Here is a 26,587-nt window from a genome sequence, read left to right on the forward strand (position 1 = left end):
CAGTAACCCCTAGCAACCAGATCTCACCCTATTGCAATCGGGAGAACTGATGATGGATTATGATAGGTTGCTATGGGTTACTGCCCCCCACTGCTGTCATGTTTAATAAGTAACGCCCTGATGGCAGCAGTAACCCCTAGCAACCAGATCTCTGTTGCAGTCCGGAGAAGTGATGATGACTCTTGAAAGGTTGCTATAGGCTACTGCACCCCCACTGCTTTAATGTTTAATATGCAGGGCCATGATGGCAGCAGTGACCTGTAGCAACCAGGTCTTGCTCAATTGCAGTTGGGAGACCCGACGATGGATCTTGATAGGTTGTTATGGGTTACTGCACCCCACTGCTGCCATGTTTAATAAATCGAGTCATAAGGGCAGCAGTAACCCTTAACAACCAGATCTCTATTGCAGTCGGGAGACCTGATGATGGATCTTGAATGGTTGCTATGGGTTAATGCACTTGCACCCGACAAGTAGGAGCCAAAAGGGCAGCAGTAACCCCTAGCAACCAGATCTCTATTGCCTTGATGATGGATCTTGATAGATTGCTGTGGGTTACTGCACCCCACTGCTTTAATATGCAGGGCTGTGATGGCAGCAATATCCTGTAGCAACCAGGTCTTGCTCTATTGCAATTGGGAGACCTGACGATGGATGTTGATAGGTTGCTATGGGTTACTGCACCCCACTACTTTAATGTTTAATAAGCAAGACCATGATGGCAGCAGTAACCCCTAGCAACCAGATCTCTATTGCTGTCAGGAGAAGTGATGATGGATCTTGATAAATTGATATGGGTTACCGCACCCATTGCTCTATTGCAATTGGGAGACCTGACAATGGATCTTGATAGGTTGCTATGGGTTACAAAGGGGCAGCAGTAACCCTTAGCAACCAGATCTCTATTGCAGTCAGGAGGCCAGATGAAAGATCTCGATTGGTTGCTGTGGGTTACTGCACCCCACTGCTGTCATGTTTAATAAGTAAGAGCCAAAAGGGCAGGGGTAACCCTTAGCAACCAGATCTCTGTTGCAGTTGGGAGACCTGACGATGGACCTTGATAGGTCGCTATGGGTTACTGCACCACACTGCCATCATGTTTAATAAGCCGAGTCATAAGGGCAGCAGTAACCCTTAGCAACCCGATCTCTATTGCAGTTGGGAGACCTAATGAAGGATCTCTATTGCCATCAGGAGAAGTGATGATGGATCTTGATCGATTGATATGGGTTCCTGCACCCCACTGCTTTAATAGGCAGGGCCGTGATGGCAGCAGTTACCTGTAGCAACCAGTTCTCGCTCTATTGCACTTGGGAGACCCGGCGATGGATCTCGGTGGGGTGTGGGTGCTTGCTTTGAATTTGTCACCAACCTATATCGCCACCCTCGACATGGATCTTGATGGGTTGCTATGGGTTACTGCACCTCCCCACTGCTTTAATATCTGTTAAGTAAGACCATGATGGCAGCAGTAACCCCACAGCAAGCAGATCCCGCTCTACCGCAGTCGTGAAAAAACGAGCGAAAACAATGAACCTTGCTTGGTTGCTACGGGTTACCGGCAAAGGTGACAAGCTTGGTGCAGGTTGCCACCCCCCCCCCCAATAACCTGCAGTGCATTCCCTATGAATTAGCAGAGTGTGCTCACCATCCCTGCTCCCCTAAACTGCAACATGGAGCAGCAAGCATCCCAAACCTCCCCTCCCCACACCCCCCAGGCATGCACACCGCATTGACTCTCTAGGAACGTTCTCCAGCGAACGTTCTCCAGCGAACGTTCTCCACAAAGGTCCCCCCCCCCCCCAAGAGGAGAAACCAAACATTGAAAGTCCCCCTACTATTGTCAGGACACAAAAGGCTCAATAATGCATTTTATGAGGGGGGGCAAAAGCTTCAGACCCCCCCGACCCCCCCCATTACCCCCCCCCCAGCCCCTTTGCCTACCTTGCGTCAGGGTCCCGGTCACCAAATGGTAAAAATAGCGAGCAACTTTACTCAGCTGCCTCTTGCACCTCCTGTGACATCGACTCATCTTGGTTCCCGGTGGAAGAGCACACGAGGACGGTCGCCTGCACGCCGTGTAATTATCTGCCGGGGGGGGGGGGCTGGAAGAAGAAGACCCTTCCCCTCGGAAACGCTGGCGAAGAAGCGACTCTTGTTACCGAGAGGCGGAGAGGACAAGCGAGTCGCGGCTCTCCAGGAATTAGTTAGAAAGCAGCCGAGGGCATCTTCTCTCCACGAAGGGAAAAAAAAAAAAAAGGTTCACACCTAAAGACGCGTCCTCCTGCCGGCGGCGGGATCACTTATCGAGACGAAAACAGACGTGGATCTATTATCTTCTTCCTTCCTTTTTTTATCTTTTTTTTTTTTTTTTTTTTTAATAAGTTACAAAATAAATAAATAAAAATTTTTTTAAAAAGGCTTTAAAAAAAATCCAACAGCGTGAGAAAAAAAATTAAAAGATTAAAAAAAAAAAAAAAAAAATCAAAGCGATTATTATTACGTTCGGCAGCTATTTTCAGCGGCACACGTTACAACTTCCATGTGATGAGCTCCTCCTGACTCACATAAGAAGCTGCGAGCTCGGGGGAAACGCCAGCGTATGTCACCGCTGCCGGGTGCAGGGATACTGGAGGTGAATGCGGTTGGCATGACAACCCCAGACTCTATGGAGCCCGGGCAACCAATCGCGAGTGCCTTGCAGGATGCCGAATCGGAAAGAAAGAAAAAAAAAAAAGGGAAGAGGGTGCCGCCAATGTTCTTTTTTTTTAAATGGAAGAAGGCAAAAGTTTTTTTTTTTTGGAAAGATCCGAGCTGCCGATTGGTGCAAAAGGGGCCAGAAATAAAACATTATTATTATTATTATTATACAGGATTTATAGATATAAAAGGGAGACAATACATTTATAATCAGGGCTTTTTTTCTCAAACAATAGGTGCTGGAACTCGCCACGACCCCCCCAAAACCCCTCCACTCCACTCACACCCTCCAAATCACATCAAATAGTGGGTGTGGTCAGTCAAATTTCACAAACAGTAGGAGGGTCCTAGAGGGGCATTAAATACCAAGATTACATTACACACAGAGTGCAGAGTTCAGGGGGGTTACACACAGAGTGCAGAGTTCAGGGGGTTACACACAGAGTGCAGAGTTCAGGGGGGTTACACACAGTGTGCAGAGTTCAGGGGGGTTACACACAGAGTGCAGAGTTCAGGGGGGGTATTACACACAGAGTGCAGAGTTCAGAGGGGGTTACACACAGAGTGCAGAGTTCAGAGGGGGTTACACACAGAGTGCAGAGTTCAGGGGGGTTACACACAGAGTGCAGAGTTCAGGGGGGTTACACACAGAGTGCAGAGTTCAGGGGGTTACACACAGAGTGCAGAGTTCAGGGGGTTACACACAGAGTGCAGAGTTCAGGGGGGTTACACACAGAGTGCAGAGTTCAGGGGGTTACACACAGAGTGCAGAGTTCAGGGGGGTTACACACAGAGTGCAGAGTTCAGGGGGGTTACACACAGAGTGCAGAGTTCAGGGGGGTTACACACAGAGTGCAGAGTTCAGGGGGGGTTACACACAGGGTGCAGAGTTCAGGTGGGTTACACACAGAGTGCAGAGTTCAGGGGGGGTTACACACAGGGTGCAGAGTTCAGGTGGGTTACACACAGAGTGCAGAGTTCAGGGGGGTTACACACAGGGTGCAGAGTTCAGGGGGTTACACACAGAGTGCAGAGTTCAGGGGGGGTTACACACAGAGTGCAGAGTTCAGGGGGGTTACACACAGAGTGCAGAGTTCAGGGGGGGGGGTGTTACACACAGAGTGCAGAGTTCAGGGGGGGGGTGTTACACACAGAGTGCAGAGTTCAGGGGGGATGTTACACACAGACTGCAGAGTTCAGGGGGGGTTACACACAGAGTGCAGAGTTCAGGGGGGTTACACACAGAGTGCAGAGTTCAGGGGGGTTACACACAGAGTGCAGAGTTCAGGGGGGGTTACACACAGAGTGCAGAGTTCAGGGGGGGGGTTACACACAGAGTGCAGAGTTCAGGGGGGGTTACACACAGAGTGCAGAGTTCAGGGGGGTTACACACAGTGTGCAGAGTTCAGGGGGGTTACACACAGAGTGCAGAGTTCAGGGGGGGTATTACACACAGAGTGCAGAGTTCAGGGGGGGTTACACACAGAGCGCAGAGTTCAGGGGGGTTACACACAGAGTGCAGAGTTCAGGGGGGTCACACACAGAGTACAGAGTTCAGGGGGGTTACACACAGAGTGCAGAGTTCAGGGGGGGTTACACACAGAGTGCAGAGTTCGGGGGTGGGGTTACACACAGAGTGCAGAGTTCGGGGGGTTACACACAGAGTGCAGAGTTCAGGGGGGTTACACACAGAGTGCAGAGTTCAGGGGGGGTTACACACAGAGTGCAGAGTTCAGGGGGGTTACACACAAAGTGCAGAGTTCAGGGGGGTTACACACAGAGTGCAGAGTTCAGGGGGGTTACACACAGAGTGCAGAGTTCAGATGGGTTACACACAGAGTGCAGAGTTCAGGGGGGGTTACACACAGGGTGCAGAGTTCAGGTGGGTTACACACAGAGTGCAGAGTTCAGGGGGGGTTACACACAGAGTGCAGAGTTCAGGGGGGGTTACACACAGAGTGCAGAGTTCAGGGGGGGTTACACACAGAGTGCAGAGTTCAGGGGGGTTACACACAGTGTGCAGAGTTCAGGGGGGTTACACACAGAGTGCAGAGTTCAGGGGGGGTATTACACACAGAGTGCAGAGTTCAGGGGGGGTTACACACAGAGCGCAGAGTTCAGGGGGGTTACACACAGAGTGCAGAGTTCAGGGGGGTCACACACAGAGTACAGAGTTCAGGGGGGTTACACACAGAGTGCAGAGTTCAGGGGGGGTTACACACAGAGTGCAGAGTTCAGGGGGGGTTACACACAGAGTGCAGAGTTCGGGGGTGGGGTTACACACAGAGTGCAGAGTTCGGGGGGTTACACACAGAGTGCAGAGTTCAGGGGGGTTACACACAGAGTGCAGAGTTCAGGGGGGTGTTACACACAGAGTGCAGAGTTCAGGGGGGTTACACACAGAGTGCAGAGTTCAGGGGGGGTATTACACACAGAGTGCAGAGTTCAGGGGGGGGTTACACACAGAGTGCAGAGTTCAGGGGGGGTTACACACAGAGTTCAGGGGGGGTTACACACAGAGTGCAGAGTTCGGGGGGGGGGTACACACAGAGTGCAGAGTTCAGGGGGGTTACACACAGAGTGCAGAGTTCAGGGGGGTTACACACAGAGTGCAGAGTTCAGGGGGGGTTACACACAGAGTGCAGAGTTCAGGGGGGTTACACACAGAGTGCAGAATTCGGGGGGGGGTTACACACAGAGTGCAGAGTTCAGGGGGGTTACACGCAGAGTGCAGAGTTCAGGGGGGGTTACACACAGAGTGCAGTGGGTGGAGTGGGGATTCCTTTGGGAAGTGATGAGAAGATTTGGGCTTGGACCCAGATTTCTTCAATGGTTAAAAATGCTCTACATTCCCCCTAGGGCCAGGATTTGTACCAATGATAGATTGTCTGAGCCCTTCCCCTTACAGCGTGTCCTCTGTCCCCCTCTCTCTTTGCCCTAGCCCTGGAGCCACTGGCCATCCTTATTCGAGAATCCAGGTCGGTTAAGGGTTGCGTGTGGGGTCCCTTGAGGAAAAAATATCTCTTTATGCGGACGGCGCTCTCCTCTACTTTCAGGATGCCGATGCTTCCCTTGAGGCAGCATTGGACCTGTTCAATTAATTTGGGAATTTCTCAGGGATTCGTATTAATTGGGACAAGTCCATGTTATTCCCTCTAGATCTCCAGACACAGGGTGATGCCTCGGTCACTCAGCTGATGTGGGCGGACCAATTTTGGTATTTGGGCATCCAGGTTTAGAGAGACCCGACAAGTTTTTCTGAGCTCAATGTGCTCCTCCTGCTCGCTCAGCTTCAGGAGTGGTGTGCTTCATAGAATTCTCTGCCCTTAGATCTCATGGGTCGTATTAACCTTTTTAAAATTATTTTTCTTCCCAAATTTCTCTATGTTTCTCGTCATTGCCCAACCTGGATTCCCAATTCCTTTTTTAAAGACGTAGACCAATGTATGGGGACTTTTATATTGGGGGGGGGGGGAGCCCTCCCTCCCTAGACTGGCTAGGTTGACCCTCACTCGGGTAGGTGTGGTGGATTGACGCTACCTGATCTCCGGGTCTAATTCTGGGGACAGCTGTCCTGGTCACTGTTCGGTGGTGGTATATGCTTTCCCGCGCTAATGCAGCGGTGTGCCTGGAGGCTGCTATTTTGGGCTCTCTCTAGGAACTGGGGAATCTGGTCTACCGGGGTCCCAGGGCCTATCCTGACCTGCCATGTCATACTAAAACGGCTCTTAGGGTATGGGTGGCAGCTAGGCACAGATTTCGTAAACCTAATAAAGGGTCTCCTTATAATCCATTGTGGGGAAACCCAAATCTCCCACATTTATGTTCCATCCCAGATCCTCAGCTTTGGGCCAGACATGGGGTTAAGATTCTACAAGATATCTTCGGGACAGGTACGCTTTCAACTTTTGCAGAACTTAGGGCCAAATACAACCCACCTGGTTGGATGCTTTTTAGCTATTTTCAGCTAGGCCATGCGGTGCGAGCCTAGTTCCCCGTCCCACCGTGCCTTACTATGGATCCTATTGAGGAACTGCTGGCGCAAGATTCGTTGGCTAATCCCCTGTCTGCTCTTTACTTTGACCTACTTAGTGTAGATTCCCCTAAAATGGAACGTTTATGGGCTCAGTGGAGGGTTGACTTACTGTCCTGACCTGGATAGAGAGGACTGGGAGGACTGCCTTGAGGACAGAGTTAAATTGCTCATTTCTACCAGAGATAAATTGATCCAAATAAAATTTCTGCATGGGGTGCATTATACGCCTCAGAGGCTGCACAGAATATATCCCCAGAGATCCCCAGAATGCACCCCCTGTGGGGGTGGTACCTACCTCCATATGTTCTGGATCTGCCCGAGGGTGGCCCGCTTCTGGAGTGAGGTGGTTGAGCTCGTGAATGTTCCTCTTCAGCTGGCCCTTCCAACTACTCCTGAATTGCTCCTACTAGGTATCAAAGATGATGACCAACGGCCTACATGTACTAAGTTACTCATTTTCTACTTGTTTTACTATGCTAAAAGAGAAATCATTATCAAATGGAATCCCCCCTCCCCCACCACCTTTCCGTAGCTTCTTGAGAAAAGTCTTCCCCTGTATAATATAACCTATGTTTATCAGGAACTGCCCTAAAACATTTGAGAGGGTATGGCTGCCATGGACCGCATAGGGTGGTTGGTTACTTTGCTACGGTGGCGGGTTGCCCCCCTCCATGTGATCTATTACTGATTTCCCTCTTCTGTTTTTCCTTCAGTATACTGAAGAATTTGATGTAGGATTTTTATAGTTCTCCTTGTTTGTATATTTCCTGATATGTTCGCTATGCTCTGCTTCTGTGGTTGGTGTAAATCATATTCTTTGTATGTTTCATCTGTTTGAATTTTTTTTTTGTATCTTGCCTGTGTTTCAATATTTTGGTTTAGTAAAAAAAAAAAAAAATTTTCCTTAAAGCCACTTTGTTACTTTATGACATTTCCATATAAAGAAGGCAAAAAACTCCTCCCCTTTTCCAGCCATCCACGCCATCAGACTCCGCTCTGTTGTACAGTACTCACCTTCCGAATGTGCGATTCCCCAGTCTCCCCCTCATATCGCTCATTGGTTTCTCCCCCCAACCTCCACAGCACTGAGCAGTGGGAGCAACCACTGACCACAACGGGGGGGCAACACAGGAGACTGAAACTCCAAGAAGTGTCCCCCTCATATTGCTCAGTGGTTTCTTCCCCTGACCTCCACAGCACTGAGCAGCTGGAGCAACCACTGACCACACCGGGGGTGGGGTCGACACAGGAGACTGAAGCTCCAAGAAGTGTCCCCCTCATATCGCTCAGTGATTTCTCCCCCTGACCTCCACAGCACTAAGCAGCGGGAGCAACCACTGACCACAACGGGGGGGGGGGGGGGGGGGGTCGACACAGGAGACTGCTGAAGCTCCAAGAAGTGTCCCCCTAATATCGCTCGGTGCTTTCTCCCCCCGACCTCCACAGCACTGAGCAGCGGGAGCAACCACTAACCACAAATGGGGGGGGAGGGGGGACACAGACCTCATCTGTAACTCTGAGCTGGTAACCATAAAAAAAAATTAAAGCGTTGCTTATTGAGATTTTTAGGTACTGTAATTTGGTACTGTCGATTGCCCCCCCCCCCTCCATCGTAAGCACCTTGCTGCCGGGGGCCACCCATGCAGGCTCGCTCCTGAGCCACTGCTCTGCGTGTCCGTTCAGGCACAGAGTGCGGCTCGGCCCCTCTCCTCTCTTTTCTCATTGGCCCACTGGCTGTAATTTATAGCATTAGGAGCCCAATGGCTTCCGCTGCTGTCTCAACCAATGAGGAGGGAGAGTCCCCAGAGAGCCGAGACTTTTGTGCACATCGCTGGATTGGGCTCAGGTAAGTATTGGCGAGGGGGGATTGTAACACAGAGAAGCAGTGGCAGCCTCTAAGGCAGGGTGCACGGACGCCGCCCCCCCTAATCCATGTGTCCGACCCCCTAATCTACATGCAGGGCGCCGGACGCATGGATTCCAATTGGGGGGCGATGTAGAAGCACATGATTAGAGCCAGAGGCTCTAATAGGCTTCAAGAAAAGGTGAGCTCGGGGCGCAGAGCTCTGTGCCTCGAGCCCACCCAGTTGTGTGACAATAGTGAATTAATATTCGCTATTGTCTTCCTGATTCTCTTCCCGGCCAATTAGGAAGCGGGTCCTGAGACCCGTCACCCGATTGGCTGAGAGGAGAAGCGATCCTATTGACCACCGAGGAGGGAGGAGATGCAGGGGAAGCCACCACGAAGCACCAGGAGGAGGAGACGGCGCCCGGAGGGAACGCTGCCCGCGACCTAGATAGGGTAAGTACGGGGCTGGTGACTGACCGGGGGGGTGGCGGTGGAAGGATTTACAACCACTTTAACCCCTTTATGCCAACACCTCCCGGACCTTTAAGGGATTTCAGGTGCCGAGAGGCAGGGCAAAGTTTGTGATTATGTGAGCAATGTGATCGGCGGCACAGTGGTGTAGTGGGTAGCACTCTCGCCTAGCAGTAAAAAGGGTCGCTGGTTCAAATCCCAACCACAACACTACCTGCCTGGAGTTTGCATGTTCTCCCTGTGCCTGCGTGGGTTTCCTCCGGGTACTCTGGTTTCCTCCCACACTCCAAAGACATGGGGGGGGGGCAGGACCACCTTCCCATTTTATCATTTATCCATCAACCTGTGAGTACTATTGTATTTTTTGTCTTCTCGATATGGTTATGTCAATCATTAGATTAATGGCTGCTTTATTATTTTTTAGTTATTATGCATCTGAACTCCTGATGATTGGTTGTAAGCCAAGAAACACGTAGAGTTAACAACTTAAGGATGCCTACAATCTAACAACTACCTGTATTGTAACCGTATATTCTTTGTATCTACCATACCCATTGATTGATTGACTTTTTATTAATTTTCTTCATGTCTAATGATGTATTAAATGATGTTTTATACGAATAATTGTTGTAAATCCTTTGTGATTACGCCCATTGTCCCTTTGGTTATATATTATTGATGTCCGGACTATATATCTACATTGGATACAGGCCAACTCTATATGTGCCTGGCCAATTAATTAATATTTATGGGTTGACATGTCTCGTTAAAGTCCCACTTTTCTGTTCTCTCTTTTTGTGTGTCATGATGACAACTGCCCCCCGCCCGCTCCGCCTGCCCCTATACTGCCCTAGCCTGTCCATATACTACCCTAGCCTGTCCATATACTAACCTAGCCTGTCCATATACTACCCTAGCCTGTCTATATACTACCCTATACTGTCTATATACTACCGCAGCCTGTCTATATACTACCCTAGCCTGTGTATATACTACCCTAGCCCACCCCTATACTGCCCCAGCCTGTCTATATACTACCCTAGCCTGTCTATATACTACCCTAGCCTGTCCATATACTACCCTAGCCTGTGTATATACTACCCTAGCCCACCCCTATACTGCCCCAGCCTGTCTATATACTACCCTAGCCTGTCTATATACTACCCTAGCCTGTCTATATACTACCCTAGCCTGTGTATATACTACCCTAGCCCACCCCTATACTGCCCCAGCCTGTCTATATACTACCCTAGCCTGCCTATATACTACCCTAGCCTGTCTATATACTACCCTAGCCTGTCTATATACTACCCTAGCCTGCCCCTACACTGCCATAGCCTGCCCCTATACTGCCCTAGCCTGTCCATATACTACCCTAGCCCGCCTTTATACTACCCTAGCCTGTCTATATACTACCCTAGCCTGTCTATTTACTACCCTAGCCTGTCTATATACTACCCTAGCCTGCCCCTATACTGCCCTAGCCTGTCCATTTAGTACCCTAGCCTGCCTATATACTACTCTAGCTTGTCTATTTACTACCCTAGCCTGTCTATATACTACCCTAGCCTGTCTATATACTACCCTAGCCGGCCCCTATACTACCCTAGCCTGTCTATATACTACCCTAGCCTGTCCATACACTACCCTAGCCTGTCTATATACTACCCTAGCCTGTCCATATACTACCCTAGCCTGTCTATATACTACCCTAGCCTGTCCATATACTACCCTAGCCTGTCTATATACTACCCTAGCCGGCCCCTATACTACCCTAGCCTGTCTATATACTACCCTAGCCTGTCCATACACTACCCTAGCCTGTCTATATACTACCCTAGCCTGTCCATATACTACCCTAGCCTGTCTATATACTACCCTAGCCTGTCCATATACTACCCTAGCCTGTCTATATACTACCTTAGCTGGCCCCTATATTACCCTAGCCTGTCTATATACTACCCTAGCCTGTCTATATACTACCCCAGCCTGTCTATATACTACCCCAGCCTATCTATATACTACCCTAGCCTGTCTATATACTTCCCTAGCCCGCCCCTTAGATTTGAGCATAATGGTATGCCATATAATTTTGCATATAGACAAGGTGCTGTTGCATGTAAATCTGACTTCCTGATAAGTTTAATTTTAGTTTTAATTATCATGATATAAAATAATAGATGTGGGGGCCTTTTGGTGGACGTGTTTTTTTATTCTTGGACCCAGGCAGCACAATGTCTTGGGCCGGGCCCTGCCTTCCGGCAACACCACTTCCTGCCGCAGGCTGACAACGCCAAGCCACAGCTTTGCAATAAGCAGCAGCGCAGTCAGCCTGCCGTGCCGGCTCCTTCACTCCACCATTGGGCTTCCCCTCTGATAGACCTCATTATAGACACATCAATTCCAATATAAGAAGCAGCGCCTGCGCATTAAACCTTGCAGTCATACGTGCTCCCTGCATCGTCCGTGTTACTTTCTATGGAGGAGACGTATAAAGATGAGCTGGACCGTCCGCCTCGCACAGGACGGCTCCATCTACACGCAGAATATTGTATTATGAGGATGCAGAAGGTGGCTGGAGTGTGACTTCAATGAATCTTGTGTATGAAATATGCATGTGGAGGGACTGCATTAAACCCGCACCGAGCCGAGTGAGGTAAAAAAACTCGGCGATCGTTAGAGACATGGCGTTAGATGTACAGAGAGCAGGGATCCAAGAACGCCCGCTGTGCCCATTATGGGGGGTTAATTTTGTCTATTGAAAAATCTTACAAACAACAACTTCTATACAATAAAACCATAATAAATAAATAAAACGTATTTACAAAATAATTGAGTACGACTATACAAAACAAAAAAACAAGAACATAATAAATGGTACAAACCAAATTGCGCACAACACAATCCCTACGGGAGAGCCAGGCTAAGGAACATCACCGTCACCATGCATGTAGCCTTTTATCAAAAATATATTTGATCTTGGAAATCTAGGGGAGTGAATCAAGAATACAAAGAAAAGCCGCACACCCCGAGATCAACAGGCAGCAGCTACAGAGTCCTGATATTCCTCCACGCCCTTATCCAGGCCTCCTGCCGCCACCTGCCTTTTTCAAGACCCTGAATCTTCCCAACCTCACCCAGAATGTCCTGCACCACCACTTCGACAGGGAGGATTTTCCTCCGTAGGGATACCTGACACCGTGCACTCCACGTGAAATAACGGACTACTAGACTAACTAAAAAATGTGTTTCCAAAATCATAATCCCGACGAGTCTGGAATGCCCCATACACCCACTCTGCATAACTCATATGGGTGAGGAAGGGTATACTCAGAGCCCTCCCCACCCTTTTGTACACCTCTATATTAAAAGGGCACTGAAGTAGAAAGTGATCCATTGACTCCACCACTCCTCCACACTCCACTCTCGGGCAGCCCCGATCACTCATGGAAAGAAACTTCAAGTTGCCCTTCACATCTAGTTTTCCATGAAAGGCAAGCCAAGCCTGATCCCTAAACTTCATTGGGATTCTCTCCAAATGAATCAATCGCAAACCCACCCCCAAAACCAGGCTTGGGCAATCCCTCAAGGCCAGTGGCTCGCAAAAAGCAGAGCTCATGATTCGCTTCTCAAGAAGTTTCCTTGGAAGAGATCTGATTTCTCCTGCTGTTACTTGCCACTGCCGAAGCATTTTCAAACACGGGGCAACATAAGCCGGGAGCTGTTCATGCTTGACCCTCAGGCCTTTCACTGGTCCACCATTTTCCTAGTCTCGCAGAAAGGGCCTAAACCAGGACTGGAAAATACCAACCCACCCAGGCGGTCTCTCTGCCAACATGTTACCAAGATTGTACTTCAGAAACATCAGAGAGAAAAAGACTACAGGGTTGACCATCCCTAGACCACCCTCCCGCCTAGGAAGGTAAGTCACATTACTTTTGACAAGGTTTATTCTGTTCCCCCATAACAGCTGGAAGAAACAACTATAGACCCTGGTATAGAGAGAAACTGGCAAAATGCAAACAAAACTGACATACAAAAAAATCTGAATCAGGTAAGTCTTGACCAGATCAACCTTTTCCCTCAAGGAAAGCCGCCAACCTTTCCAGCTTGCCACCTTGGCATCGGCATTCTCCAGCCTGTTCACCCAATTTGCATGGCCATAGGCACCTGGGCCGAAATCAGTGCCTAGAACTCGAATTTTTGTTGGGGCTCCGGGAAGTCATCCGGAAGAACAAAGCTCTCACCTTCCACACCCATCCAGAAAGCTTCATACTTGTCCTGGTTGACCTTTGAACCTGATGCCTCTATATACTGCCTTATCACTGAGACCACCTCCTGCGCCATCAGCATAGGCCACAACCTTCAAAGGAGGCTCACCAGCGATGGCCAAAGGTACCCCACACAATGGTCCACTCTCTAGCCTTCTAATGAAGGGGTCGATTGCAAACACATATAGCAGAGGACTCAATGAACACCCCTGACGCACACCCGAGCCGACCGCAAAGGGCTGCCCGACCCAACCATTAACCAGAGGAAAGCTTTCAGCCCCTTTGTGCAAAATCTTGAGCCAATCAATGAAACCCCCCTCCAGGCCATATTTGTCAAGAAGGAGCCACAAGTACTCATGATTAACCCGATCAAAGGCCTTAGCCTGATCCAATGTCAGCAAAAAAATTTACCCCAACCAGCAGCCCTACAACGCTCCAAGGCCTCCCGGACAGCTAACACCGCTTAGAAAGTGCTTCTACCTTGGACCGAACAGTGCTGGTGGCGGGATAACAAACTGCCTGCAACTGGTGATAATCGCCAGAAGAAAATCTTTGCCAGTATCTTTCTATCGACATTAAGAAGGCTAATGGGGCACCAATTCCCAATCATCGAAAGATCTTTACCCTTTGACAGAAGGATCACTGCAGATTGCCTCATGGAGGGAGGGAGAGAACCCTCATTCAAACAGCCATTAAAAACCTCCACAAGGTAGGGAGCCAGGATCGTCTTAAAACATTTAGAGCCCTTGCGCACTGGGGCGGGGGGCGGCGTCGGCGGTAAAACGCCGCTATTATTAGCGGCGTTTTACCGTCGGTATGCGGCCGCTAGCGTGGCGGTTTTACCCCCTGCTAGCGGCCGAGAAAGGGTTAAATACCACCGAAAAGCGCCTCTACAGAGGCGCTTTGCCGGCGGTATAGCCGCGCCGTCCCATTGATTTCAATGGGCAGGAGCGGTGAAGGAGCGGTATACACACCGCTCCTTCACCGCTCCGAAGATGCTGCTAGCAGGACTTTTTTTACCGTCCTGCCAGCGCATCGCTCCAGTGTGCAAGCCCTCGGGGCTTGCACACTGGAATGAAAGTAGCGGCACTTTCGGGGCGGTTTGCAGGCGCTATTATTAGCGCAATAGCGCCTGCAAACCGCCCCAGTGTGCAAGGGCTCTTATAGAACTCGGCTGTCAGACCATCTGGCCCTGGCGTTTTCTTGATGGCCAGTTTATCAATAGCCTGGATTACCTCATCTGCAGTGATTTCATCTGTCAAATTCATCACAGGAACATTACTTTCCAGTCCTGGTGTAGAGTCCAAAAAACCCAACATCCTTGTCCGATCAAGGTTCCTTCCTCAGAGGAGATCGGCATAGTATGACCTGACAACCTCCAGGATCCCTGACCTAGACTTCGTCAGAGAGCCCGTACTGTCCCTCAGGCCATTGACCGTCTTAACTGCTACGCTCTGTTTACAGTTCTGGTAAGGGTCAGGCGAATGGTATTTCTCGTAATCCCTCTCCTGAACCAAAGAGGCGTGCCGGTCATATTGATGTCTCCTCAGGAGGAGCTTCACCTCAGAGATCGCCCCAGAACCTCCTCCATTCGAAACAAGGCGGTCAAGTTTCCTCCGCAAACGCTGGTAGGTGATATACTTATCTTGCTGCTTCTTTCTTCCTATGGCCTTGAGGGCCAAACTCAATCTCCAGATACCCCTCCCCCTAGGTGGCATGTCTGAGGCATTCAGAGTCACAGATAGAATACAGTGATCGAAAAACTCCACTGCCTGACACACAGTCTCCCTTTAAAAAAAAAAAACCTATCTATACTCCTCTGACTATTACCTCGCTGAAAAGTGAACCCCGTTCTGTCTAATTATCACATTGAGAAAATTATTATGAGGGGTTCCCACCATCCCTGAGCTGAGTTCCCGGGTCTGTACACCTTCTGTGCCCATTATGAGGGGTTCCCACCATCCCTGTGCTGAGTTCCCGGGTCTGTACACCCGCTGTGCCCACTATGAGGGGCTCCCACCATCCCTGTGCTGAGTTCCCGGGTCTGTACACCCGCTGTGCCCATTATGAGGGGTTCCCACCATCCCTGTGCTGAGTTCCCGGGTCTGTACACCCGCTGTGCCCATTATGAGGGGTTCCCACCATCCCTGTGCTGAGTTCCCGGGTCTGTACACCCGCTGTGCCCACTATGAGGGGCTCCCACCATCCCTGTGCTGAGTTCCCAGGTCTGTACACCTTCTGTGCCCACTATGAGGGGTTCCCACCATCCCTGTGCTGAGTTCCCGGGTCTGTACACCCGCTGTGCCAATTATGAGGGGTTCCCACCATCCCTGTGCTGAGTTCCCGGGTCTGTACACCCGCTGTGCCCATTATGAGGGGTTCCCACCATCCCTGTGCTGAGTTCCCGGGTCTGTACACCTGCTGTGCCCATTATGAGGGGTTCCCACCATCCCTGTGCTGAGTTCCGGGGTCTGTACACCCGCTGTGCCCATTATGAGGGGTTGCCACCATCCCTGTGCTGAGTTCCCGGGTCTGTACACCCGCTGTGCCCATTATGAGGGGTTCCCACCATCCCCGTGCTGAGTTTCGGGGTCTGTACACCCGCTGTGCCCATTATGAGGGGTTCCCACCATCCCTGTGCTGAGTTCCCGGATCTGTACACCTGCTGTGTCCATTATGAGGGGTTCTCACCATCCCTGTGCTGAGTTCCCGGGTCTGTACACCCGCTGTGCCCATTATGAGGGGTTCCCACCATCCCTGTGCTGAGTTCCCGGGTCTGTACACCTGCTGTGCCCATTATGAGGGGTTCCCACCATCCCTGTGCTGAGTTCCCGGGTCTGTACACCCGCTGTGCCCATTATGAGGGGTTCCCACCATCCCTGTGCTGAGTTTCTGGGTCAATAATAATAATAATAATAGAAATCTTGTCCTGGTTGTTGGATGTATCACACTGATCTGCACCAGGTGACCTGGAGAGGCGAGGGATCAGCGTCCGGAAATGTGGGTCACAATGATTAATTTGCTACCGGCTTTGCCCTGGAAGGTCCCGGGGTCACCAGGGAAAAATGATCCAGAAATAAAAGACACCTTCCAGCTAATGGAAAAGTATTTTTTTTTTTTAATATATGTCATCGGTGATGAAGCGCATTTCCTATGGCATTAAAGAGTCATGAGGACACAGAATTCCGGGCGGCCCTTGTAAATCCTCATATTCATCTTTCCCGTGCTGTAATTGCAGCAGAGGGCGCTATTCATCCTGTGAGACCGCGTGTACGTTTGTTCTGTGCACATGGGGGCACAAAACAAATGTTTTGGGGCTTTTTTATTTCCAGATCGAATGTTCTTCATGGTGTGAATCAGGAAAATACCACATTATGGCCACAAGATGGCGCTGACGATCATAGGAAGTACAGTAAATATATATTTATCATGATTGTTGGCTCCATTTAATGGCCATAATGTGGTAATGTTTAATGTTAAAAAAAGACATTTATATATATATATATCTATATATAGATATATAGATATATATATAACATTTAACATTTAACCATCCTTGTACTGAGTTCCCGGCTCTGTACACCCGCTGTGCCCATTATGAGGGGTTCCCACCATCCCTGTGCTGAATTCCCACGTCTGTACAATCAACAATCCTGCAGTGCAAGGAGCATGCTGACAGGAGGAGAGAGCTGAGTGACAGAGAGAAGAGCTCCTCTGTCTGCTGCTTCTCCTTTCACTGTCCAGTCACAGGTTGGGGGGGGGGGGGACACTGAACTGCAGCAGTTAGAAATCAGGTCTCCTGTCCTTTGAGCTCAAGGAGCCAGTCAGTAATGCTGCAGTGCAAGAAGCTGCTGATAGAAGCAGAGAGCAGAGTGACAGGGAGCTCATCCATCTGCTGCTTCTTCATTCACTGTCCAATCACAGGTTGGGGGAGGGAAACGCTGAACTGCAGCAGTTGCAATTAAGGTCTCCTGCCCTCCTAGTTCAAGGAGATGGTCAACCCGGACTGCAGTGTGACAAGAAGCTCATCAGTCTGCTGCTTCTCCTTTGACTGTCCAGTCACAGGCTGGGGGGGAGGGAACACTGCAGCAGTTAAAAATCGGGTCTCCTGCCCTGCTAACTCAAGGAGCCAGTCAGTAATGCTGCAGTGCAAGGAGCATGCTGACAGGAGGAGAGAGTGGAGTGACAGAGAAAAGAGCTCATCAGTTTGCTGCTTCTCCTTTCACTGTCCAGTCATGGACTCATACACAAGACCTGTAAGAATAATTGAAAAATCGGGGTCTCCTGCCCTGCTAGCGCAAGGAGCCAGTCAGTAATGCTGCAGTGCAAGGAGCATGCTGACAGGAGGAGAGAGAGGAGTGACAGAGAAAAGAGCTCATTAGTCTGCTGCTTCTCCTTTCACTGGCCAGTCACAGGCTGGGAGGAGGGAACACTGCAGCAGTTAAAAATCGGGTCTCCTGCCCTGCTAGCTCAAGGAGCCAGTCAGTAATGCTGCAGTGCAAGGAGCATGCTGAAAGGAGGAGAGAGCAAGGAGCGCATCAGTCTGCTGCTTCTCCTTTCACTGTCCAGTCACAGGACGGGCTGTACTGTGTGGCGGAGCTGTGTAAATCTCAGGACCGTATGGACAGAAATAGGAAATCCTTTTCTGCGTGTTCAGCGGAGTTCTCTCCACCTCGCATGAACTCGGCGCACATCACAGCAGAGGCGGCTCGGGTCCTGCGTGTTCGCATTCTCCTTACAGCCAACTGGTGGTAACTCTATAGCGGCCAATCAGCGGGGCGTCTCGTGTTTCCCGTCTTCTCCTCGCACAGTAATGAATCGCCTGGACTTCGCTCGCCACCCAGTTTAGCGGTTCAACTCAAATAGAAAAGGAGATTAGAGGAAGGGGGCAGATTAATAGCCTGGCTCTGGCGGCGTATTGACCGCTGTAATAAGAAGCGGGCGGATGTGGGGGGGAGGGGAGGGGAATCGGCTTCTCATTTATTAGGAGTTAATGTCCTGCAGGCGCAGCGCTGATCTTATTAGGAAAAACGTTTGTAACGCCGTTTGTTTCCATAGGAGGGCGAAATTACCTTCAGATATACGGCGGAAAAATACCGGAATGATCCGGAAATGCTGGAAATAGACATTCACTGCACACTGTGAGCTTCTCACAATGTGCATTAGAAGCTGCACCGAGGCAGATAGAGCCCTGCATCATCTAGCCCTTTCCTCCTCCAGCCTGACGCTCCCTGGCCCCGCCCCTTTTATTCACTGGCTTTCATGTTCTTCCAATCACGGAGGACTTTACGCGTGGGCGGACTGCCTGCAAAGGACCGCCCACTCCAGATGGATTTTCAGCCATCAAGGTCGTTTGAAAATTTGCATAGCTCCTCCCAAGAGCCGGCCACGGAGGCTTGGCTCTAAATGTGGGCGGATCACATGCAAAGGACCGCCCACCCTAGACTGCTATTCACCCATCAAGGGGCGTTTGGATATTTGCATAGCTCCTCCCAGGAACTAGCCACGGAAGCTTGGCTTTATATGTGGGCGGAGTACATGTGAAGGACCGCCCACTCCAGACTGCTATTCACCTATCAAGGCGTTTGAATATTTGCATAGCTCCTCCCAGGAACTAGCCACGGAAGCTTGGCTTTATATGTGGGCGGAGTACATGTGAAGGACCGCCCACTCCAGACTGCTATTCACCTATCAAGGCGTTTGAATATTTGCATAGCTCCTCCCAGGAACTGGCCTTGGAGGCTTGGTTTTAAGTGGGGGGCGGGGTTCATGCAAAGGACCGCCCATTCCAGACTGCAATTTACCCATTAAGGCATTTGGATATTTGCATAGCTCCTCCTCCCAAGAACTAGCCATGGAGGCTTGGCTTTATATGGGGGCGGAGTTCATACAAAGTACCGCACACTCCAGACTGCTATTCACCTATCAAGGCATTTATATGTTAGCATAGCTCCTCCCAACAGCCAGCCATGGGGCTTGGCTTTATATGGGGGCGGAGTGCATGCAAAGGACCGCCCACTCCAGATGGTTATTCACTCTTCAAGGTATTTAGATATTTGCATAGCTCCTCCTCCTAAGAGCAAGCTATGGAGGCTTGGCTTTATATATGGGCGGACTGCATGCAAAGGACCGCCCACTCCAGGCTGAGATTCACCCATCAAGGCGTTTGGATGTTTGCATAGCTCCTCCCAAGAACTGGCCGTGGAGGCTTGGCTTTATATGTGGGCGGGCCTCATGCAAAGGAAGGCCCACTCCAGATGGATATTCATCCATTAGGGCATTTGGATATTTGCATAGCTCCTCCCAAGAGCCGGTCCACATTTTGCATCAGGGCTGAGGGCTCTTGGGAGGAGTAGTGGGGTGCTGTGATGTATTCGGGAAGCCCCCCACCAGCCATGATCTGCCTGCATTGCATAGAGAAGCACAGAGACCCAGGGATATAATGAGCTATGTAATGAGAATGAAAGGGCTTGATAAGGGGCGGGGGAGACAAAATATAAGCAGATTTACCATCAGCTTCAAAGTAATTCCCATATTTTTGTGTCCCCGCCCCCAGCCCCTGATTGGCAGATTTCATACCACCATCTATTATTTGGACGACTAGTGAAGGAATGACCCAGATTTAGACCCTTTATCACTTCTCTTTGGTCGCCACCATTTAGCAAGTGAGCGTGGTCCGATTGGAGATTGGGGGGAGCATTGGAAGGCCATTGGAAGGATTCCCCGCCACACTATGACATCACTACCCTTATAAGGAAGCACTATGGCCATGAAAGGATTTACTATAATGCACATCCTATAGGCAACAGGAGGTTTATATTCTCTATATAATACCATTTTGGCAAACCAGACTGAGGACATCTAGTGGCAGAAAGAAGTAGTGCAGGGGAAATTTCTGTTATTGAAGGTGAATATCCCAACAAAAAGCTTTTCTTCTCTGCATAATAATCCTTTAGTAAAACAAACTGGGGACATCTAGTGGCAGAAGGAAGTAATGCAGGAGACCTCTTTGGATTGAAGGTGAAAATTGCAGGAAAAGCTTTTGTTCTCTGCATAACATTTTTAACAAATCAGATTGACGACATCTAGTGGCAGAAAGAAGTAGTGCAGCGGAAATCTCTGGATTGAAGGTGAATATCCCAACAAAAGCTTTTGTTCTCTGCATAATAATTCTTTAGTAAAGCAGGCTGGGGACATCTAGTGGCAGAAAAAAAGTAGTGCAGGGGATATCTCTGGATTGAAGGTAAATATTGCAGCAAAAGCTTGTATTCTCTGCATAATAATTCTTTAGTAAAGCAGACTGGGGACATCTAGTGGCAGAAGGAAGTAGTGCAGGGGAACCTCTTTGAATTGAAGGTGACTGTTGCTGGAAAAGCTTTTATTCTCCGCATAATAACATTTTAACAAAGCAGACTGGGGACATCTAGTGGCAAAGGGAAGTAGTGCAGGGAACTCGTTGGATTGAAGGTAAATATTTCAGCAAAAGCTTTTATTCTCTGCATAATAATACTTTAGCAAATCAGTAGAAATAATCCTCTTTGCAGGTTTTTTTTATTTTATTTTATACAAAATATCCAAAATTCTAAGCCAGGTTGAGACCTGTAAAAAAAAGGGGCGTGTCTTCTGTCAAAGAGGGGGCTCCAAGAAGAGGAGGTGCTACCTAAAGGACCACAAATTGAAAATCCGCCCCTGATTGGGGCTTATTTGAAATAGACCCCCCCCCCCCCGGGGTAATTTTAAAGGAGATGGGGAATCCCACCCTATGATCTCCGACACCCTTACGATGTTGGCTATCAGTTGGACTCCACTCATTGCTGATTGCAGGTGGACTGAGGGGGTGGGGGTGGGGGGGTCCCCACTTCTAAATAGAGTAGAGTTTTGGCTGAGGCTGTATCCTGAGGCTGTATCCTGAGGCTGTATCCTGAGGCTGTATCCTAAGGCTGTATCCTGAGGCTGTATCCTAGCCCTGCGTTGTTTATGAAGGTGCTGCAATGTCATATTTATTGTCACACATAGACACTAGACAGATCTACCAAACCATCTACAATGAATTTCTCCTGAATTCTGCCGAGTGTAGAGTCCTCCTCCCCAATCGGAGAGGGATTAAGGCAGAATGGAGCCCGAGGCGAGGTAGCAGCCTTGACCACCTCCATCCCTTCGAGTGACGTTGATAAGGATTGCAGTCGGCACAGAGAAGCCCATTTACATGGCCTGTATTGGCCCCAATAGGAACCAATGGCTTACAACAGGGATATGCGACTAGCGGACCTCCAGCTGTTGCAGAACTACAAGTCCCATGAGGCATGGCAAGAATCTGAGAGCCACAAGCATGACACCCAGAGGAAGAGGCATGATGGGACTTGTAGTTTTGCAACATCTGGAGGTCTGATAATTGCATATCCCTGGCTTACAAGTACCCCACCCTTCCCCCTTTCCAGGTAGGAGCACAGCTTTGACCATTTGCATCGCCCCTCCCCCCCCCCGGGTTTACTGCAGCATGAATATCACATGATGGGCCCCCTCTCGGACACCTAGCAGGGCCGTGGTTGTCTTGTGGATGATACGGATACCTCTTAGTTCAGACATATACTAGAGCATTAGCACCAGCATCTCCTCCTGTATCCAAATCCCTTTCCTCTGATAGTTTACTGCTGGAGAAGTGCGCCCCCTCCTGGTGACTGGAGGAAAAATCTGAACATTTCTGGGTGGATTCACACCACAATTTCTGCACTCAAAATACGTTTCTGCGTTGCGTTCTGATGCGTTACAGTGTGTTTCTGATGCGTTACAGAATGTCCCCACCCCCCACTCTGTTTTCTTAATTTCAATTGAGGACATGTGCGTTCCGGTGCGTTTTTTTAAATTTATTTAAAGTTTTTTTTCCCCCATATACCATAGAATTTAAAGTGGATGTAAACCTAGTGTCATCCTTTCTAAACTCCTGCCATAGGGGTTCTCTATAAGGATAGACACGCCTCCTGCATGTATCTTTACCTGTCAAATGTCTCCCCTCTGTCTGTTATGAGACCCGAAAAACTGCAGATTATGTGGGCGGGGTCTGTTGTCTGGAGCTCGGTGGGTGGAGTCGTGATGTCAGTAGACTCCCCGCCCACCTCTACACTCCCCTTGTCAATATGCATTTTCTCCTGTGTATTTCTTACACTGAACTTCTGCTATGATCTCTAACATCCAATGAAAAGACAGGAAAGTAACCACATGACTTCAGCATGCCAAATCATGGTGAGGTGTGGAACAGCCAATCCTTGCAGAGCTGCTGAAGAAAGGAGTGGGGGAGGGAATTAAAAAATAATGCCTGTGTCTTAGGCTGTCACTCACAGCAAGGGGGAGGAGCTGACAAAGTTTTTCTCTGTTTGTCAAGATTTATCTCACTGAACAATAAAAGAGGATTGCTCAGAGATGGATTAACTCTTTGTGGCAAGACTGGGCTCAAATGATAGGAAATCTCATACTCTATATTATGACATAAAAAAAAAAAAAAAAAAAAAAAAAAAATTCGGGTTTACATACACTTTAACAAACAGTTTATCGCAGACAATTAAATCCGAGCCTCCCCCCCCCCCCCTTCAATTGAGGAGATGTGCGTTCCGGTGCATTTATTTATTTTACATTTAAAGTTTTTTTTCCATATACCATAGAATTTAACAAATAGTTTATCACAGACAATTAAATCCAAACCTTTCCACCCCTCCCCCCTCCCATCAATTGAAGACAAGTGCGTTCCGGTGCGTTTTTAACCCCTTCAATGCCGGGAACTTTTACACAATCCCCCCTCCCCCCCCCCCCCTCCTGCCCAGGCCAATTTTCAGATTTCAGCACTGACGCACTTCGTGTGACTATTACACGGTCATGCAACACTGTACCCATGTGGCATTTTTATCATTTTATTCACACAAATCCGAGCTTTCTTTCGTTGGTATTGGTGGTCCTTTGCATGCACTCCGCCCCCATATAAAGCCCACCACTAGGGTTTTTTTCTAAACAAACAAAAAAAGAATGCAAAGTTTGAAAAAAAAAACATGTCTTATTATTATTATTAATAATAATAATAATAATAATAATACTAATATATTTTTATTTCATTATTTAATATTATGAATCATTAATGTCATTTATTTATTTAATCACCTGTTTTTTTTTTTGTTTTTGTTTTTGCTATATAAACAAAAAAAAGGCAAAAAGTTTGAAAAAAAAAAAAAAACATGTTTTCTGTATTTCTCTTATAACATTTTGCAAATAAATAATCGTTCTTCATAAATTTAGGTCAAAATGTATTCTGCTCCATTCCTTTGGTGAAATTACCCCAAATCAGTGCATATTATTTAGTCTGTAGGAAAGTTATAGAGTCCACAAACTATGGGATATATATATATATTTAGTAAGAGGTATGATGAGTTTTTTGAAGTTGTAATTTTCTTGTCTTTTTTTGTCATTTTTTTTTTTAGTAGTATGACATGACAGCACAGTCCTGACAAAGAATGTCAGCAGTGACCAGATGGAATTGGAAATAACATTCTTTGTCATAAATTAAACTATATATATATATATATATATATATATATACATTCTGTCACTTTCTATTTTGTTCTGTTTTACCCAATTTTTTTCTATTCTATTCCTTTATTTTCCATTCTATTTTTTCTATTCTATTCTTTTATTTTCTATTCCTTTATTTTTCGTTCTATTTTTTTCTATTCTTTTATATTGCATTCTGTTTTGTTTTACTCTATTATATTCTATTATTATATATTCTATTCTATCCTTTTCTATTCTATTTCTTTATTTTCTATTCTATTTTATCCTCTTCGGCGATTTCAAATTTGATTCGAAAAACGATTTGAATTCGAATTTGTCTAAAATTTAGTTTCTATTCGTTAAATTCGTTACTATTGTAATTCAGAAATTCGGATACATCTACGAATTTCCACATAACAAAAAAAAAAAAAATTGGCCGAATTTCGATTCGCAACAAAACGAACTGCCCATGTCTAGATTTAGATACAATTTGAAGACAAACTCCAGCTCACACTTTATAATCATGAAGTTTTTTTTTTTTCTTTTGTTCCTTTTGGGATAAAGGTTTTACATGAATTAATAAGAACTGATCATCGTAAGCACCCCTGTCAGCGTCAAATGGTTTGTCTCATCCCTGTAAACTGATTGATTCTGCTGGGAGAGCTTGTGAAATACAACAGACTTGCTGGCTGGATCACCAGATGAAAAGAGAAGAAAGAAAACCTAATGCAGCCGTCACATCTAATAATTGGTGAGCTGCAATATAATAAATGTGTCCTTCGGGGTTAACACCACTTTAACCCTTTCCTATTTCAATTCCACAAAAAAAAAAAAGTTTTGCCTTTTAAACTTTAAATCCACTGGAATTCTTCTCTACATAACTAATTAGCTTTCGAGTTCTAATTTCTTCCTGTATCTTGTAAATTATTTTTGTTTGAAAAGAGGAATCTGAAAGCTAAGAAAATACTTGGCTGTATGGGAGGGATTCCTTTCCTGTATGATATGTTCTGTTGTCATTCACTTTTAGAACCTTGTAGTAGATTTGTCATACAATCGTACAATCATAGAATCATACAATCGTACAATTACACAATCATACAGGTAATTAGAGGACATGCTGAGTGTAACAGATACATTGCTGCAAGAAATATGGTTTTTCCCCATCGCTGTAGTTCAGGTTTGTTGGTAAATACAAAAGCGCCATCTAGTGTTCCCACTGCAGAATGCGTCCTTGTGTAGCAAACTCATATTAAACTGCATCTAAACCCAAATGCAAAAATGGAATATACTGCAGGCGACCAGTTCTTACAAAAAGTATTCATACCCCGTGAAGTTTTCCACATTTTGTCATATTCCAACCAAAAATGAAAACTTATTTTATTGGGATTTTATGTGATCGACCAACACAAAGTGGCACATAATTGTGAAGTGGAATGATAAATGGTTTTCAACGCTTTTTACAAATAAATATGTGAAAAGTGTGGGGGGTACATTTGTATGGCGCCCCCCGGAGTCAATACTTTTTAGAACCCCCTTTCACTGTAATTACAGCTGCAAGTCTTTTTGGGGATGTCTCTACCAGCTTTGCACATCTAGAGATGGACATTTCTGCCCATTCTTCTTCTCTGCAGAATATCTCAAGCTCTGTCAGATTTGATGGAGAGCGTCTGTGAACAGCAATTTTCAAGTCTTGCCACAGATTCTCAATGTGATTTAGGTCTGAACTGTGACTGGGCCATTCTAACACATGAATATGCTTTGATGTAAACCATTCCATTGTAGCTCTGGCTGGATGTTTCGGGTCGTTGTTCTGCTGGAAGGTGAACCTCCGCCCCAGTCTCAAGTCTTTTGCAGGTTTTCAACACTTGTTACAAATAAATATGTGAAAAGTATGGGGGGGCATTTGTGTTCAGCCCCCTTTACTCTGATACCCCTAACTAAATGGAACCAATAACTAGTGGAAACAATTGCCTTCAGAAGTCACCTAATTAGTAAATAGAGTCCACCTGTGTGTCATTTAATCTCAGTATAAATACAGCTGTTCTGTGAAGCCCTCAGAGGTTTGTTAGAGAACCTTAGTGAACAAACAGCATCATGAAGGCCAAGGAACACACCAGACAGGTCAGGGATAAAGTGGGGGAGAGGTTTAAAGCAGGGTTAGGTTATAAAAAACATATCCCAAGCTTTGAACATCTCACGGAGCTCTGTTCAATCCATCATTGGAAAATGGAAAGAGTATGGCATAACTGCAAACCTACCAAGACATGGCCGTCCACCTAAACTGACCGGCCGGGCAAGGAGAGCATTCATCAGAGAAGAGCCAAGAGGTCCATGGTAACTCTGGAGGAGCTGCAGAGATCCACAGCTCAGGTGGGAGAATCTGTCCACAGGACAACTATTAGTCGTGTTCTCCACAAATCTGCCCTTTATGGAAGAGTGACAAGAAGAAAGACATTGGTGAAAGAAAGTCATAAGAAGTCCTGTTTGTAGTTTGTGAGAAGCCATGTGGAGGACACAGCAAACATGTAGAAGAAGGTGATCTGGTCAGATGAGACTAAAATTCAACTTTTTGGCCTAAAAGCAAAACTCTATGTGTGGGGGAAAACTAACACTGCCCATCACCCTGAACACACCATCCCCACCGTGAAACATGGTGGTGGCAGCATCATGTGGTGGGGTTGGTTTTCTTCAGCAGGGACAGGGAAGCTGGTCAGAGTTGATGGGAAG

At 47.6% G+C, this 26,587-nt stretch overlaps 1 protein-coding gene across 3 annotated transcripts in view; it reads right to left on the reverse strand.

The window, feature by feature from the left end:
- The window catches only part of KCNIP2 (potassium voltage-gated channel interacting protein 2), a 533,119-nt gene that overhangs the window by 312,196 nt on the left and 194,336 nt on the right, over positions 1–26,587 (reverse strand). The window contains exon 1 of one of the 3 annotated variants that reach the window (XM_073595495.1): positions 1,945–2,637. The exons of the other annotated variants lie outside the window; for them this stretch is intronic. Within the exon in view, the coding sequence (XP_073451596.1) occupies positions 1,945–2,032 (88 nt within the window). The 5' untranslated portion in view covers positions 2,033–2,637. Of the gene's footprint in view, positions 1–1,944; positions 2,638–26,587 lie in introns of those variants that run through there. 3 annotated transcript variants of the gene reach the window in all.

This window comes from Aquarana catesbeiana, linkage group LG08, assembly GCF_042186555.1.
Source record: "Aquarana catesbeiana isolate 2022-GZ linkage group LG08, ASM4218655v1, whole genome shotgun sequence".
NCBI lineage: Eukaryota > Metazoa > Chordata > Amphibia > Anura > Ranidae > Aquarana > Aquarana catesbeiana.